General features: G+C 44.8%; 1 protein-coding gene across 1 annotated transcript; it reads left to right on the top strand.

The window, feature by feature from the left end:
* Window positions 1-3,703: 3,703 nt before the first annotated feature.
* Window positions 3,704-16,889, top strand: LOC309337836 (solute carrier family 22 member 7-like). The gene is made up of 10 exons (XM_081854750.1): window positions 3,704-4,380; window positions 4,902-5,005; window positions 8,536-8,690; window positions 9,566-9,734; window positions 10,345-10,468; window positions 11,333-11,439; window positions 12,548-12,762; window positions 13,531-13,639; window positions 15,436-15,642; window positions 16,500-16,889. The coding sequence occupies exons 1-10, from the start codon at window positions 4,003-4,005 to the stop codon at window positions 16,699-16,701; spliced, it is 1,770 nt and encodes a 589-aa protein (XP_081710876.1). The 5' UTR covers window positions 3,704-4,002; the 3' UTR covers window positions 16,702-16,889.
* Window positions 16,890-18,527: the final 1,638 nt, after the last annotated feature.

Here is an 18,527-nt window from a genome sequence, read left to right as displayed (position 1 = left end):
CATGCGGGAGTCATGCGCCCATCATGCTCGAGTTAGCCATGCTCGTGGCACTGATGTGAAATTTCACATTTCCTTCAATTCTGGACCCCAAGTCGGGGGAAACGCTGCAAGAAATGTTGCTAAGGGGAAAAAACTTCACTGAAATTATCTGTAGGTCACATGGCGAGATTTAATTCAGGAGGGTGTGCCATTACTGATGTGTGACAGGCCCAGTTGAATGAATAGCTGGTTCTTCACCTGTTGGAAGTATGTGCCTGAGATTTAGGTGTTCCAGTTCCAGTTTGAAATAGCTAATATGGGTGAGGTTCTGAGGCACTTGAAGAGGGGAAGTTCTGGCCTGGAACGGTGTGTAGTGCCGGTGAACAACTGGACCTTCGGCATTCACTAGTGCAGAATTTTTGGAGGAACAAATTACCTCAAGTGTGATTTGTTTTGATTCTTCACTCCTCAAAAGATCTGAACTGCTAGTCCTGGTTTCAAAGTCACAGGAACGTTAGTCTCAAGACCCTTCCCTCAGGATAGAAAATCTGCCACTTGTGCCAGTTATATACTTATTTCCCCCCATAAAATTTATATAACGCTTGATTGTAGAAAATCTCAAAGCAGTCACTGTAGAGGGGGCTAAGTTACAACAACTCATTGAGCTGTTGGTCTGTATATCTTCCTTGTGGGGTCTACAACCCCTCAAGACATAAAGAAAATGGCTGACACCAGGGTGGGTGGGTGTGTTTGTATGTGGTTTTCAGGCACTTATAATACAGAAAAGGTCAACAGCATATGACTCCCAAGTCTGCTTGACTTTGTTCTTCCATACAGAAGCCACCAGTCTTCCAATGAAGACTAAGGATGAATGAACCTGTCCATTTTGGGTTCTCATTTTTCCAGTTTTCCACATCTCCCTATCAGCTTGCCTTTTAAAAAGTCATCACAAATGAACCATCAGGATTTTAGCATGTGTTTTCTCTTAATCTGGGGACACGGGTGGCACTGTGGGTAAAACCAGTGCCTAGGACTTGCCGATCGCATGGTCGGCGGTTCGAATCCCCGCAGCGGGGTGAGCTCCCGTCTTTGGGTCCCAGCTCCTGCCCACCTAGCAGTTTGAAAGCACCTCTAAGTGCAAGTAGATAAATAGGTACCGCCTTATAGTGGGAAGGTAAACGGCGTTTCCGTGTGCTGCACTGGTGCTGGCTCGCCAGAGCAGCTTTGTCACGCTGGCCACTTGACCCGGAAGTGTCTCCGGACAGCACTGGCCCCCGGCCTCTTAAGTGAGATGGGCGCACAACCCTAGAGTCAGACACGACTGGCCCGTACGGCCAGGGGTACCTTTACCTTTTCTTTTAATATGCATATTTCTGTACATGCTCTTTGGACGAAGAACTGCAATGCAAAATTTGGAGAAAAGTGAGTTTTGATGGATGGTGAGGCATTTGGGTTAGTGTGTTGTTTCGGAAGGTGTGAAATAGAGAGATTCCGATTAGGTGGTATTCAGGCAAGCTTTACTCAGAGCAGACCCTATTGAAATCAATGGACCTAACTTTGTCATGTTCATTCATTTTGATGGGTCTACTCTGAACAATACCATCCATTAAATATGAATCAAACTGGATTCCCCCACCATCCCTACAGGCAGTCCCATTTTCGACACCGAAGGTAACTTGAAAGTTATTATTATTAAATGCATTTATATCCTGCTTTTCTCGGATACAACGTGGCTTACAACATTTAAAAACTTTGTTATAAAATTCAGAATAATAAAACAATAAAACAGTTAAATAACAAATAATAATTAATAAATTGATAAACAAATTAAGTATTTGTTAATAAATTAAATTAATTTAATGAATTAAATTAACAAATAGTTAAAATACATTGAAACACATTTCAAACCAGCATTACCCTTTGCCCTGGCAATAGTCCATTGCTCAGCTTTGACTGACCCTTAGTTTTCTGAATAAGAAGGTTTTAGCCTGTTGGGGGAAGGATAACTCCCAATGATATGGACGTACGATCATCTATTCTTCAGATTGATTTATAACATAGTTTATGTTTCCAATACAGCCACCAGATTCTAAAGAAAGAATGCTTTAAATAAGGTAGACACCTAAATATGGCTGACCTGTTTCGGGAAGCTTTTAATGATTGAGATTTCGTTGTGCTCCTTTATATTTCACTGGAAGCTGCCCAGAATGGCTGGGGTACAAGAAATTAATTAATAATAATAATAAAAAGGTTTGCAAACAGCCACTCTCTTGGTCCCCGGTGGCAAGCATGAATCAGTTCTGGGTGATGAGATGCAGAAGGGTCTTTCTATGGGAAGAGACTAGAGTTCATTCCCTGCTTTTTCCTGTACAGTACCGGTATTTTAAATAGGCTAATGATGCTTCATCCATTCTAGTATATACTAATGCCAGCGCCAAAGTTTCCATACTTGTCCTTATGTAGAAATACCTACTAGGGCACAAGCAAGGAAACCTGGCAGACTCTGAGGTATGCCCATGGGGTTTTTTATTTTAAAAAGTGGGCAAAAATACCAGTGAGAACATGGGGTGCTGACTGACTGTTGGGAGGCGAGGAGGAAAACTGCAGGGATATGTTGGAGCGGGTGGAACTCTGGTTGGGGAAAAGAAACAGGTCATGACTCAGCAACACTTTGTTGCAGTTCCTTCTTTCACATTAACAATGTTCGTCTCTGGGAGAAGGCTGGCTTTTATTTAATTAGGAAAAACACACACATATACAGTGGTACCTCGGGTTACATATGCTTCAGGTTACATACGCTTCAGGTTACAGACTCTGCTAACCCAGAAATATTACCTCAGGTTAAGAACTTTGCTTCAGGATGAGAACAGAAATCGGGCTCCGGCGGCGTGGCAGCAGCAGGAGGCCCCAGTAGCTAAAGTGGTGCTTCAGGTTAAGAACAGTTTCAGGTTAAGAATGGACCTCCGGAATGAATTAAGTACTTAACCTGAGGTACCACTGTAGACTGCTTATTCCACATGATCTGGAAGCTGTCTGTGGACAAACGCTGGCTCCCTCGGCCTATAGAGCGAGATGAGCGCCGCAACCCCAGAGTCGTCCGTGACTGGATGTAACGGTCAGGGGTACCTTTACCTTTATGAACTAGTAACAACAACAACAACAACAACAACAACAACAGCTGCCCATGCCCACACCATCTGAACACTTTTGCTCTCTTACTGTTTCTTCTTCGGCGATCACTCATAGCCAAGTAAAATTGTCTTCCATAAACACGATTTTAACAATGCGTCTGTAAGTGACTATGGAGGCCAATTCTGGATCCACATGACATTGGTTTTCAGGTGGGAGTTGATTACGGTTTGGATTTGCGAAGTGTGCCTTCCTCTCAGCATGTTTCTCCCTTGCGTCCTGAGTTCAAGTGTCTTCAAAGCCCATGACACCTTTGGTAAAGGCTGTTCTCCAATTGGAGCGCTTGCAGGCCAGTGTTTCCCAATTGTTGGTGTTTATACTACATTTTTTTTTTAGATTTGCCTCGAGACAGTCTTTAAACCCCTTTTGTCTCTGATAGGATGGTATCCAGCTGAGAGTAAAAATTTTCTTTAACCTCTTCATCAGCATCCAGTGTTGGTGCGTAAGCACTTACAACAGTTCTTACTGGTACTACATTAACTCTACAACCAGGAATATAGGCTGGATCCAGTTATTTCAAGAGCTGCTTATCAGTTCAAGAGGTCAGATTCCTCGTTTCTGTCTGCCTTGGGCTCTATTTTTTCCTCCAAGAAGCTGAAAAGAATACAATACCGCTCTTGTGAGCTCGCCATTAAGGGATTGTCTCTCCTGAACCACATGACTTGATAAGGGTTCGGTCTTGTAAGGCCACTTGTTTTTCTGTGAAACTGCCATGTTAAACTTGCTTTGCTAAGGTACTTAATTGCTAAATGGCTGGAGCTTCTCCCCAGTCGCTCGGTCTGTTTGTACAGTGCACAGGCGTTTGCTCTGTACCAAACCTCCCTCCCTAGCACCATGATGTTTGAGGATGTCCTCCGGGAGGTGGATGGCTTTGGGAGATACCAGATTCTGGTCTTCTTGATGCTTTGCATTCCCAGACTGATGATCCCCATGCACTTCCTGCTCCACAATTTCATCTCTGCCTCTCCATCTCACCACTGTGTGCTTCCAGCCTTTGCTGGCACTTCCAATCTCAGCCAGGATGAGGTCTTCTCCGTTGGCCTCCCAAGAGAGCTTGACGGGACACTGAGCCCCTGCAAGATGTTTTCTAGGCCACAGTTTCAGTTGCTGGCAAATTCTTCCTGGGAGCTGGACAATGCCTCATCGATCCTGAGCTGCCAGCATGGCTGGGTCTACGATTCCTCACAATATGCATCAACCACGGCCACTGAGGTAAGCTTTTGATGTACTTCTATTGCAATGAAAGGATCCGGGTGAGAAAGAGGACGAGCCCCTGTGATGCAGCCTGGAATAGCATTAGCTTTTTTTGCAGCTGCATCTCGCTGTTGACTCGTGTTAAGCTTGTGGTTTACTAAAACCCCCTTTTCACATGTCAGGCAGGTGTCCTCCATTTTAAATTTGTGCAGCCAGTAAAACCTGACACTTGTCCCTATTGAAATTCACTTTGTTAGCTTGGGCCCTGTTCTCCAATCTGTTAAGGTCATCTCAAATCCCGATTCTGCCCTTGGCAGCATTAGCCGCCCCTCCCAGTTTGGTGCCATCTGCAAATTGGATGAGCACCCCCCCCCCCAATTCTTTCATCCAAGTTGTTTATGAGGAACCATTAGAGAGCACTCTTTGGACTCGGTTGGCTCCTCATGCAAACTACTCCAGCTGAAATCCCCTCTTCTGCCCAGCTATTCCTGTTTTGAATCTGGGTCACCTTAATTACAATCCATGATACTTCCTTCCAGTGGGATCTGGTGTGTGAGAAGAAAGGCATGAACCAGGCAATTGCTACCTTTTTCTTCATTGGTGTTACTTTGGGGTCTGTACTTTTTGGCTACTTGTCTGACAGGTGAGTAGAGTTTACTTTTGGTCTTTGGTGCATGGGCAGACAGACTTCTGGCTTGTGGGATCTACTGTAGTTCTTATTTATTATTATTATCTTGAAGTCCACCAACTGCAGCCAGGTGGATTGTTGGGGTCAGGGTAAAAAGCAGCATAATTATTGGAATCGAGGAATATGTTGCCTCTGGGCAAATGCTCAACCCAATATTTTGTTTTCAGTACCAGCACTGAAGGACCACAGTCCTTTCCCACACAAAAATCAACTTCTGTTTTTCACTCAAAGCTTTCTTCAAGTTGGAGCCTAACTTAGATGTGTGGGGGTTTTGCCCGGGGTGTGTGTGTGGAGATTATTCGTTGTTGCTATTCTTAAACAAATGAGGATATTTGCTGATCTGCTGCAAGTACTCTGAGAGCTGCTGGTAGATCCCTGATCCACTTTCTGCCCATCTCTGCCTCACCTGTCTCACTGCCAAGTCTTAGGTAGATAAATCTTTAATTACAAAGACGTATATGAATTTTCAAACTGTACAACCTTGGACAACTACTTCCCTCCCCCCTGAGACAGACAACCTTTTCCTATCAACCCTCCACGGGAATAATCCTAAACCCACCTCAACTGGAAGAAAACTTCATGGGCACTGGGATGTATGGCAGGGAAGACATCATGGTGCCCCTGAATGCTGTTCAGAACTCCACTTCTTTTGATACAATCAGCCCCTGAACACCTCTGCCATACATCTAAATAAAATACTGTCTATTTGCAGATCTATTTCCCACTCAGTTTCTCCCCCCTCCTAATTCATTTCCTACGCCAACCCCACTCAAAATTGACATTTCCTTTACTTAATCCCATTTCTTCCATTACAAACATGCTAACAACTCAGGTTCGCTCCTTCAAAAGAAAGGTTTCCCCTGGTTGTCTCACCTCACGGAGTTAAGCCAGATCTCTCCTTTCGTTTTTTTTGAAGTTTGTGCCCAGGGCTATGTTAATGAGCTCTCTCAGTGGGTCAGGGGGAGGTCCCTACCCAGGCTGGCTCCAGATACTACCACAATCGCTGGGTCAGGGCATGACTCCGGTCCACCTTTCCACCACTCTGAGAAAGCAAAGTGCCATTTTGAAAAAATATAAATGAGAATGCCTCTGCCCTTGCTCTATGAAGAAAGAAGACTGTGATCTTCCAGCATAATCTGTGGAGTCAGGCAAAGAGTGGAACTCTGGAAAACTCATTTGCACACTTTTGCTGGTGCTGGACGGAGCCTTAGAACCCCTTGATTAGGTCTTGACCATCGTATTAAAGGGAGACAGGAGGAGGCGGACAGGAAGTAGAAATCAATGCATGTTGGAGGTATATATATATACAACTGTGCTAAAAATCAATGCACATTGATTGTTGCTGCAGTTCAGTGCGCAGCGTGCACTGAATAAAAGAGCTAAAGCTGACGAGAGGCCATTAATAATGCTGTTTTTTCCAGAGGTGCAGGAACTCACCATGAACGCCTCCCTCGTTCTCTTATAATGCTAGTGGCGCCTACTTGAGAGGCACCGGAACTGAATTCTAGTGAGTTCTGGCTGAGGAAAAAGCTCTAGTACCATCTCCTATTTCTTCAGAGAATTGAAAGTGGTGCTAATGGCTACTAGCCATGATCATTTGATCCTGCAGCCAGGATTAAAGTGTAGAAATGATCTGCGAGGATTTCTGTGCTCAGGGCCTGCTTGTGGGATGAGCCCTGTGGGCAACAGGAGTGGGCAAGATAGCCCTCAGACAAGACTCTTCTTATGTAATCATGTACAAAGGAGGCATTGAGGCACCCTCCTCTCGCCATCATCTTTATTTATGGGTTTTGTAGGTTTTTTTGTATTATTTTGAAAAGCTCAAATCCTCTCTATCAAGAAACAGCAGCGGGACCAGCATGAAAAAGGTAACAAAAACTGTGGCACGCATGACATTGTACATTTGTCTTCCAGCGATAGTTGTTCCCGCTCTTCCCCCAAAGAATCCTGGGAAATGTAGTTTGTTAAGGGTGCCAAGAGGGTTGTTAGGATCACTCTTTCCCTCACATAGATATAATTCCTAGAGTCCCTGGGGAGAGAGATTGGTTCTGAAGCCACTCTAGGAATATGTTGTAGCGACCTCTGCTTCAGAGTATCTGAAGAAGTGTGTATACACACGAAAGCTCGTACCTAAAAAGCCTATATTTAGTTGGTCTTTAAGGTGCTACTGGTGTTATAAAAAAATTGGAGGGGGATTCTTTTGAAGACTGTCTTAAGACAAAAAGACTTGATTCTCTTAAGGGAGTTCTTTTTGGATCATCTTTCAATTATTATTTTTTTATATTTCATCTTGTTATTTATTATGACTCTTTTAACAAAGTTTACCAGCTACGGCAAACTGGGGAAAATCTTCCTGGTTCTTTGTGAAATAAACCATTTCTTCTTTCTTTCTTTCTTTCTTTCTTTCTTTCTTTCTTTCTTTCTTTCTTTTGACACTTGTCCAAATATATACAAAAATTTATACCCATCTTTCTATAATATTCTGAAATACATAGTCTAAAAAAGAACAGAGGCAGCAATATATATATATATATATATATATTACAAATTTAAAAATAAATAAAGGAAGAAAGGAAAAGCAAAGAAAGGAAAAAGAGAGAAAATAATAAAGAAAGATGAAAAGACTTCCGGTTCTCTGTCCTGCAGCTAAACATAGTATTGACTCATTAACATCCAACCATTCTATCTTCTATAAACCAGTATTTTTTTCAATCTTCAAATCCAAATATTACAAGTTCATTTTCTCTTTCATGCAAAAAAGTCCATAAGAAGTTTCCAGTCTTGAATAAATGTCAATATTTATTTTTCTCTAACTGGGCACGTCAGCTTTGCCATCTCAGGCAAGTCCAATAGTTTTATCAGCCATTCCTTTATAGTAAGTCGGGCTGTAGCTTTCCATCTTTGTGCATATAACAATCTCGCAACTGTAATCCTATATTGGAGTGATCTTAATAAACTCTCTCTCTCTCTCTCTCTCTCTCTCTACACACACACACACACACACACACACGTGCAAATACTGTGTCATATGGAAACTGCCATTTCGGATGACTTGCAATGCGCTCATTTATCCACAAGAAGTCACTGTTAGCTTGTATTGAGAAGGATGGAGCGGGTGAGATATTAATGCTCAAAAGACAGCAAGGAAGCATTGGCTTCTTTTGCCCCATATGTTCTCAACACATATAAGAAAATCCCTCTAGCAAATGATGGCCCTAGTCATTTCTCCCCCTGTCTTTCTGGGTGGGTGGGGGAGCTTATTTGGAGAAGGGGGGGGGTGCGAGAAGGGGAAGCACTCATGCCACTTCCCCAGAAACACAAAGTTATCCATGGGCCTAGGAAGGCTGTCAACCCCTGTGCAAGCTTAGGTGCTGTGAATGACATGAGAGAGATGTGCAGGCTGCGGCCTTACCTGGCGAGGCAATTCTTCTGGGATTTTGACCGGAACGAAAACAGGTGCTGCTGGTTTACTTTTGGCTTCCTAGGTTTGGCCGGCGTCGGATGCTTCTGCTGTCTTTCCTTTCCACGATGTTCTTTGGGGCCCTGGCTGCGTTTTCACAGTCTTACCTGATGTTCATCATCATGAGGTCGCTCTGTGGGATGGGACTCACAGGCGTGTCCATCATCTCCTTGATATTAGGTGAGAGGTTCTGAGGTGAGAGGTGATTTCTTTCCATTTCAGGCCGGATGCCTCCGCGTGCTGGCACTGCAGGTGGGAATAGTGATCGTGGGCACCCTCTTTCTCTCTGGCCCCATCTAAACCTTACCTTTAAAGCAAGTACCACGGCATTTGAAACAGCCGTAGCTTCTCCTACAGAATCCTGGGAAATGTAGTTTTTGCTGAGAGTTGCTAGGAAAGCCCTGTTCCCCTCACAGAGCTAGAGTTCCCTTGGGAGAGGAATCAATGGTCAAACCACTCTTAGAACAATTGCTTTATGGCCGTCTTCCTTTTGCGAAGATTACAGTGGATGCTCGGGTTGCGAATGTGATCCGTGCGGGAGGCACGTTCGCAACCCACAGCATTCGCAACCTGCGTCCTGCGCATTTGTGCACACGCTGGTCGTGATTCGGCGCTTCTGTGCATGCGCAAAGTGCGATTTAGCGCGTCTGCCCATGTGCAAGCACCGAAACCCGGAAGTAACACGTTCCAGTACTTCCGGGTTCGGTGCGGTGCGCAACCCGAAATCACGAAGCCCAAAGTGTCTGTAACCCGAGGTATGGCTGTACTAGCTGCAGCAAACTTCTGTCCCCACTCTCTGCAATCTGTTGCATCTGATCAGGATAGCATCCCATGGGTGGCAATTTCCTCCATGGATTCGAAATATGGAAAGGTCTTTGATCATAGAGAGGGAGTAGGGTGGGGCTTTGCCCCTCTTGCCCCGCCCTAATGTTGAGCAGGGAGTGCAGCTTTGACTGCTGAGTCGTTGCAGCTAGAGTTCATGGGGTTGACCGTGATTGTGTTGAAGGTGAACTGAGTCCAAACGTTGAGAGCTGCTGCTGTATATTAACTTCCAGCTGTAGAATGGACTGACGTCAAGCATCGCACCTTCTGCGGCACCATCAGCGGCATTTCCTGGTCTCTTGGGTACATGCTTTTGGCGCTTGTGGCCTACCTGATTCGGACGTGGCGTTGGCTCCTGTTGGCTGTCACCTCTCCCTGCCTCCTCAGCATCGTCATTTGGTGGTGAGTGACTGTGGAACTCCTCTGTTATGTATTCAGTTTTCTGTGTTTGCCTGAGCTTGAGTCTGGACTAAGGATTCGGAGCTCCTGTGTTCTGATTCGATACATGATGTCCAGTCACAGAACATTCAGGATTTGGGCCTCTGCCATTGGCCCTTGAACTCTTAGTCGTGATTCGCAGCTTGGAAGTTTAGGCAGCCAATCACGTTGGCCCAGGCTTTCAGGAATGTGTATAAACAGTTGCTTTGCCCCTGTTTCTCAGTTATGTAGTTCAATAAGGTTCTTGCTGTTATCACTGCATCTTGCCTCATGGGAACCCACCTACACTTCATCCTCCAAACCCTAATATTCACCAAGATCTTCAAAAGGTTTCCTGCACACCCAACCACATCTTGTCAGCTACACCCTTTCTCCGACTTCCCTGGGTTCTTCTTTCTTGTATTCTTTACCTCTTCTTCCCGGTAACTTTGAGAACCAAAGTGTCAATGCCACTCACCCTACCTTGCCTTGACTGCCCGCAGGAGTGTGTGCATAGAGATGATGTTTTCCTCATCTGCAGCAATCCCAGATGCAGCAACCCCGCTTGATCTACAAAATGTTTGTCCCTTGCCAGGTGGCTCCCAGAATCTGCCCGGTGGCTCTTGACAAAGAAGGAGGTGGAGGCAGCGCATGGCTATCTTTCCAGATGTGCCAAAGTCAATGGCAAGAAAGAGTTTGACTCCAAGATAACTCCAGACGTGAGTGCAAGGGGTCTTGCAGCACCTCAGGTGCAGTGATGGACCTCTAGAAAACAACCACAACGAGTAAGACCCGCGACAAAATGATGTGGTGTGGAGGGTTCCTGCTCAGGGTTCCAACAAGCCAGCCAATCTAGTACTCCATTATCTCTCTTTTCCTGTCTTCCATGCTTGTCCTCCAATAGGTGGCTCAGTGGTAGAGCACTTGCCTACCATGCAACAAGGCTCCAGGTTCAATCCCCGACCTCTCCAGGTCAAGCTGAGACCCTGGAGAGCTGAAGCCTGCTTGTGCAGGTGATACTAATCAATTTGTATATATTTATACACAGTATTTATAGCCCGATCTTCATTGAGTGTTTCCAGTCCTAGAGCTGGGAACTGAGTCATAAAAACAAAGAGTGAAAAGTGACACACCAAATTACAAAATCATATAAACAGGTTCAACCAACAACAACTTGACCCTTCCATCACCTAGGTGGACCAGTGACCTGACTCAGCATAAGGAGTCTTCCTAAGCTCCCACAGCCAGCCTTCTGTACCCCTCAAATGCTCCAAACTCTGTAAGATGGCTCTGTAAGATGGATTCTTCCCTCCCTCCCTCAGAATTTATTTTTCATGCTTCTGTAGGCTTTGGGGGTTCTCTGAAGCATGCTGACAATCTCCCTCATGTGCACAGATGGTACCATCTTGGCTACATAATCATAGAATCATAGAATTGTAGAGTTGGAAGGGACCCAAAGGGTCTAGTCCAACCCCCTGCCTCCATCCTAGGAGAATGAGTTCCTCTTTGATGTCATGATGGGATCTAGCCTTTGCAAAACAGCACTGAGGGGCATTTTCCCTCTTCCTTTGTGGTGAATGTAGGTCCTGCGGAGGACACTGACCATAGAGGAGTCAAGGACCTATTTCTACTGGCACCTGGTGAAGACTCCCAAGCTGAGGAAGACCACCTTATGTTCTGTCGTCGTATGGTATGAACAAAAACTGATGACTGTGCTTATTTCCCGACTTTGAAAGAGATGGAGCCAGTTTTCTTTCTTGGAAGGCGTTGCAGTTAATTGTGGTGGGAATTAAGCTGCAGAGTAACATTATCTTTAGACAGGTTTTCCTATGTTGGTTTTTTTTTTTTTTTTTGAAGTCATATTAGATGTTTATTGTCTTCCTTGGGCGAGTGTGCAATATTTTACATCAAAGGAGGAATGCAAACCATCATATTGCTGTGCTTTCTCTGGTGTCAACCTATATTTTTCAAATGCTAGTTTGCGGTGATTTATGAAACTCCCACCACAAATGGAGCACGGTTCCTTCAGATGTCATCTCACTATGTAATGCTACCTCAACTGGGAATGAGTAATTCCAAATGACTGTTGACATAGTTGGTGGCTGTGTGCAATCTTGACTCTCTGGAACTTTACAGCCCCAATGGAACTGGTCTTTCCCCTGCACACACAAACACACACACATACCTGAGCAGTGAGCCTGGAGAAACTAACAAGTTTTGGACTGGAGTTTATTGCGTACGTTTTCCACTGTTTGCAATTCCATTTCATTTGTGTAGCCCAGGTAGTATTACCCTCAAACAACATCAATTCCGGTCCTTCCCCTCCCTGTAAAGTCACATAAATCTGATAAATTAGGGGAAATTGAGCTCCGAACTGCTGCACTTGACTTATTTGTTTTGGTGTGTGGGGGCATTGCCCAAAGCAATAACCCAGCACTAGGCAGGATTGCTCTCTCTACACATCAACTGATGTGTAGTGAGAGCAATCCTACTTAGCAATGGACAGATGCACAAGGGAACTCTGTGTACTTGAGCCCAGCACTAAGCAGGGTCTGTCCCTCTCCTCTGCACTCACACATTGACTGATGCAAGGGAGAGCGACCCTGCTGAGTCCTGAAGGGAGTTCGTTCACACACTCAAACTGAGCAAGATTTGGACTGGTGGGCAGGACACCTGTCAATCACGTGGTGCCGTAATAGCATCACGCGATTGCCCATCCACCTGTCAACTTTGGCTTGCAAGGGTTGATCCTGATATTCCTAGCTGCTGAACCTAAGTCATCTCTGTTTTCCTTGCAGGTTTGGTGTGGTGTTCACCTATTACGGCATCAGTCTAAACATCAGCGGTTTCAGCTTGGATCCATACATGACACATTTTATCTTTGGGGCCATTGAGATCCCTGCCAAAGTCAGTGTGTATGTTGTCTTGGACCGCATCGGCCGCAGGCATTGTCAGGCATGGACTCTGATTGGAACAGGAGGCATGATTGCTCTGAATGCAGCCATCCCTGCAGGTGAGAGGCTCATCTGGCCAGTTCTGCAGCATCACTGAGCATCCATCTAGTCATAACGTGAGCTGCAACATCATCACTTGCCTCCCGGGGCTCCTCCAGAAGACGTTGAGGAGCCATCCTTGATTTCTTTGCACAAAGATTTTGCGGAGGCTGTACTCTTTTTGTGCACATTCATCCCAGTTTAACACTGAGGTCCAGTGCCGAAGGCCTTCTGGCGGTTCCCTCACTGCGAGAAGTGAGGATACAGGGAACCAGGCGGAGGGCCTTCTTGGTAGTGGCACCCGCCCTGTGGAACGCCCTCCCACCAAATGTCAAGGAAATAAGCAACTATCCTACCAGGCAGAGGGCCTTCTCAGTAGTGGCTCCCGCCCTGTGGAACGCCCTCCCACCAGATGTCAAGGAAATAAGCAACTATCCTACTTTTAAAAGATATCTGAAGGCAGCCCAGACATTTTGATGTTTAATGCTGGATCGTGTTTTTGATATTCAATTGGGAGCCACCCAGAGTGGCTGGGGAAACCCAGCCAGATGGACGGGATACAAATAAATTATTATTATTATTATTATTATTATTATTATTATTATTATTATTATACGTCTTCCCATCCATTTACCCTTATCCTACACCTTGCAGTACATTTCCCTAGCTACGAAAAGTATTTTTTATATTTAAAGGTGGATCTGTTGCCAGAGCATCCGAGTGTTGCAAAAACCTACATTTCCAGTATGCACTTAAATCTTCGTGCCTCCTGTTTCTTCCTCCCTCAGAGCATGGGCATCTCCGGTCGGCAGTGGCCATCTTGGGCAAGGGTTTCTCTGAAGCCTCTTTCACCACCGTCTTCCTCTACACAGCTGAACTTTTCCCAACGGTGGTCAGGTAAGTGGCTTGGGCTCCAATCGGACCCACTGGGGGTGGTAGTTGTTGCTTTTTATAAACTTATTGATATCCAGTGATTTCCCTTCTTCTCTTTCCATGGTTCATTTTCTATCTCTCCCATTCCTGCATTTCTAATACTATAACCATTCAAGTCAGTGTTGCATTTTTACACCATTCAAACATTAATTACGCTGTTGAATTTATCTTAATGCTGCCAGCATTTTCAGTTGTGTACAATTATTTTCCACATATTCAATAAATGTTTTCCGATTCTCTTTAAGTATATGTTCTTCTTGCTCTCTTATTCCATGTGTTAAACCTGCAAGTTCTGCATATTCTAACATCTTAAGTTGCCAATCCTCTTTTTCTGGGACCTCGCTCATTTTCCATTTTGGGGCTAACGAAATTTGGGCGGCTGTTTTTGCATACAGTAAATAGGCTTTTCTGACACCTAGGAATTTCTCTCTGGGCTATTTCCAAGAAAAAGGACTCTGGTCTTTTGGGGAAGGTAATTTTAAACATTTTTTTCCCAACTCATTATAAATCATTCCCCAAAATTCTTTTATCTTTTTACTTGTCCACCATGTATGAAAAAGGTCCCCTCCCTTTCTTTACATTTCCAACACATATCTGATTGTACTTTATACATCTTAGCCAACCTGCTCTGAGTTAGGTGCCATCTATGAATCATTTCATAGTTTCAGTGTGTAACATGCAGTAAATTTCAAATCACTTTTCCAGAGTTTCTCCCAGAGGTTTAAATCTATATTGTGTCCTATATCCATTATCCAGTGTGTCATTGAAGCTTTGACTTGCTCATCTCTCCCCCCCCCCCCGCCATTCTAGTAGAAGATTATACATTCTAGACAAAGGTTTATCCTTTTTTTGTAATAGTTCTTTTTCAAATTGTGAGCTTTGGTCCAAAAACCCTTCTTTTTTTGTCTAACTTGAACATATCATGTACATGATGATGATGTAATCAGTCTGTAACTTGGCTCCTTAAGTTTTCCATAGGATTCAGTCTGGATTCCCTCCCTGTAAATTCCAGCAAATCCCTGTATGCCACCCATTGTCTATCCATATTAACTCTCTTAATTGAAATTGCTTCAATAGGGAATAACCATAAGGGTGTGTTTCTTTCCAGCAAATTTTTATATTTCTCTCAAACTCTGTTCATAAAACTCTTATAAATTTTAGCTTCCACATACCAAAGACATGCATGCCAGCCAAATTTAAAATCATGGCCTTCCATGTCTGAAATGTCTGCATTATCCAGTACAATCCATTCTTATAACCAACACAAACAAGCTGCCTCATAATACAATTGCAGATCTGGCAGGGCAAAGCCTCCTTTTCCTTTTATATCTATCAAAATTTTATGTTTAATTCTAGGCTTTCCTTCCTACCAGATAAATTTAGAAATACCTTCCATATAAAGCAAAATCTTTGGGGGTTTCTTCTGAGGCTACATTTCCCAAATCTTCTTCAAAAGAATGAAGCACAGACCCATGCTTGATTTGTGCTGGAATCCAAGGCTGTGACTAAAGGAGAAGCAAGATCTGTTGGGGTGTGAATGCTGTCAGCCTCTCCATCTTAGGCTCAAGTTGTACATAGGTGCAAATAAAGCCATATATCCTAAAGACCTCACTGTCTCCACTGACCCTCATTCCAAGGAAACCAAACTCTGGGAAGGTGCCTGGAACCCCTTGAACCTCTCACTGCTCAGAGACTGGGATCGCGTGTAACAGTTTGATGGATTTATCTCCAATCGAAATTGTTTTGCGTTACCTTTGCAGGCAGAGTGGTGTTGGCTGCTGTTCATTCATAGCACGGTTGGCCAGCTCCATAGCTCCTCTGATCATGCTGCTAGATGACACCTGGAGATACCTTCCTCCCTTGATATTCAGTGTGGTGGCACTGGTGTCTGGGACAGTGGCCTTTCTGCTAACAGAGACAACCAACATCCAGTTGCCAGAGACTATCGAAGATGTGGAAGATGGCAGGTGAGTGAAGTAGACACACAAGGCACATCACTTGAATAAAGCTTGCCACTTCAAAAAGGGAAGCAGTCAGATATCAGCCGGTTTCTTCCTCCCCACCCTCAGTTGGTTCCTCCAGACTGTCAGCATTTTTAGGGAGGGATTCTGGTGCATGTCAAATATTTAGACTTGCACCATGACACTGGATTAAAGTACTTTGCCATTTTAGCATAACAAGTTAACTTCAAAACAATGGCAGTGGAATTTTTGCGATTTGGAAAAGGTGGGATGAAAGAAAGATTAATGGGAAGACATATAAACACAGTAGAAGCAAGGTGAATGCTCAGGGTGGACGCTCATTGTTGCAGACAAACAAATCAGAACAAATACTGTACTCAACATAGATTGGACTACAGTGGTACCTCGGGTTAAGTACTTAATTCATTCCGGAGGTCCGTTCTAAACCTGAAACCGTTCTTAACCTGAAGCACCACTTTAGCTACTGGGGCCTCCTGCTGCCGCCATGCCACCGGAGCACGATTTCTGTTCTCATCCTGAAGCAAAGTTCTTAACCTGAAGCACTATTTCTGGGTTAGTGGAGTCTGTAACCTGAAACATATGTAACCAGAGGTACCACTGTATAACCTCCAAGGAAGCTTTGTGCAAGCAAATCAGGGTGAATGCTCAGTGATCAGGCCATCTGGAGGAAACCCTAGGTGTAGGGCTAGGTGTAGGGCTAGGCTGCATCTACGCCGTACAGTGGTACTTCGGGTTACATATGCTTCAGGTTACATACTGGCATATTTGTGAGATCTTAGTGCCTTCAGACCTCAGGGACCAGAGCAGAGCTTTATCCAGTCATCTCTCTTGCTTGTCTTCAGAAACAAAAAGGCATTGGGAACCCAAGTACATGGACAAGGCATGGATGGAGCAATCCCTCTTGGGCTGATGAGTCAAACTGGCACAGATGCTCCCCTCTCTCAGCAACAGGAAGCCAGCACTGAGTGCAATGGGAAACAACACTGTAATCAGACATTGCTGGCCAACGGAATGGACGCTGCTGGATGCTTGGAAAAAGTCTGATATAATGGGAACTGGGTGCTAGTTGGAGCTGAAAGCCAATAAGAGGATAACACTGTCGTGAAGTTAAATGCCACCGTATGGCATTTTAATTTGTTTTCAGCTTTCAGAGAGGGCCGAATCTGATACACTGACCCTATTTGCCAACATGCGCGATGAAATAAAGCATTTGGGTTATATTGTGCCTGCTAGACAGGTGTGCTTGTGTGTGCGTTTGTGAACAGGAAGAGGGTAAAAGCCCCAATAAATTTAGAAGCACTGACTCCCAAGTCTTCCTCCTCATTTGCTGCCCTTATCGCTATGCTTAGTTGTTGCGACTCTGCGATAACTTACGAGATTTGTAGGTTTACCTCTTTTGGGAGCTTTGCCTGCTTTTTGTGGTCCAGATAGATGTAAATGTTATGTGCTAGTGCTATTTTTAAAAATCACACTGAAAGAAGTTCACTTTCCATTTATCGCAATTAAAAATGCTAGTCTTGGCCTTAAAAAAAGGGTAAAGGTAAAGGACCCCTGATAGTTAAGTCCAGTCTCAGATGACTCTGGGGTTGCGGCGCTCATCTCGCTTTACAGGCCGAGGGAGCCGGCGTTTGTCCGCAGACAGTTTTTTCCAGGTCATGAGGCCAGCATGACGAAGCTGCTTCTGGTGCAACGGAACACTGAAACCAGAGCAGCGCATGGAAACGCCGTTTACCTTCCCGCCGGAGCGGTACCTGTTTATCTACTTGCACTTTTGGGTGTGCTTTCAAACTGCTAGGTTGGCAGGACCTGGGACTGAGCAACGGGAGCTCACCCCATTGTGGGGATTCGAACCACCGATCTTCTGATCGGCAAGCCCAAGAGGCTCAGTGGTTTAGACCACAGCACCACCCTGGCAAGGAAAGCTGCCTGAGTAATGAGATCTTTAGCTGAGATTTTTCTGCAGGTGCCCCCACCACACAGGCACAGCCTCCTCTGCTGTGGCACCCTGCTTATAGAACACACTTGGCAAACATTCTTATATAGCGCCCCTCCTGTGTAGTATAGTTGTTTAGAGAGCCAGACCAGGACTGAGGAGACACAGATCCAATTCCCTTCGCAGCCACAAAGCTCCCTGGGTGACTTTGAGCCAAGCACTTTCTCTCCACGTAACCTGAAGCATGTATTATCCTTGGAAGAAGGGTGGCCTGTTGGATTTTTGGTGCCAGCTGACAAGAGCTGTTGCCTGCCGCCTAGTAGAAAGCCAAACAGCCTGGGCTGCTCTAGTATATTTAACACTGATTTATTGTTCAGCTAGAAAAGCTTTTCATGGCAATGAAGACCAAACATTCTCACCTGCTAATTCCTGCAGCCCAAGACACAGTTACAGAAGTCAGCTCCAGCAACCCTGGAGGGAAAGTGGTTGAAAAACACACCACTAAAGACACATGCAGAATTCCCAAATCACTGGGAAAAGAATTAAGCCAGCCTTTTCCTATGCATTCTGCAGCCTTTTTATCTACAGAAATCTCTGGTATGGATATAAATGGTATCACCATCTTCTGCAAGATGCTGCTAGAAGCACAGGTGCAGTGGTCAGCTGGGAAGCTGGCAACCTTGCACTTGGGCAAGGATCTGAAGCAAGAGTATAGGTTCAGGGACAAAACAGCCCTTTATTTCTGCAGCAGTAGGATCAGCCATTTGCAACAAGTTCTGTAAAATGGCTGTGCAATTTGGCTGGGGCTTCAGCCTGCAGACAGCCTGGGCTTGTCGCTTGTTTCAAGGCTGCATATTCCCCCTTGCCCCGGAAGACAACCCCAAGCAAAATTAAGTCCCAATCCATGGGGCAGGGCAATAAAACCTATGGAGCATAT

Source organism: Podarcis erhardii (genome assembly GCF_964252035.2).
Source record: "Podarcis erhardii genome assembly, chromosome: 3".
Lineage (NCBI taxonomy): Eukaryota > Metazoa > Chordata > Lepidosauria > Squamata > Lacertidae > Podarcis > Podarcis erhardii.
Note: the sequence above shows the minus strand (reverse complement) of the source record. Positions and strands in the feature narration are given on the sequence as shown.

What these genes read in the sequence shown, in the direction of transcription:
- LOC309337836 (XM_081854750.1), top strand. Translation starts at nt 4,003, where the DNA reads ATGATGTTTGAGGATGTCCTCCGGGAGGTGGATGGCTTTGGGAGATAC. An exon ending in CATCAACCACGGCCACTGAG is followed by an intron (nt 4,381 to 4,901) that starts GTAAGCTTTTGA and finishes ACTTCCTTCCAG; the next exon opens with TGGGATCTGGTGTGTGAGAA. An exon ending in GAAGATGTGGAAGATGGCAG is followed by an intron (nt 15,643 to 16,499) that starts GTGAGTGAAGTA and finishes GCTTGTCTTCAG; the next exon opens with AAACAAAAAGGCATTGGGAA.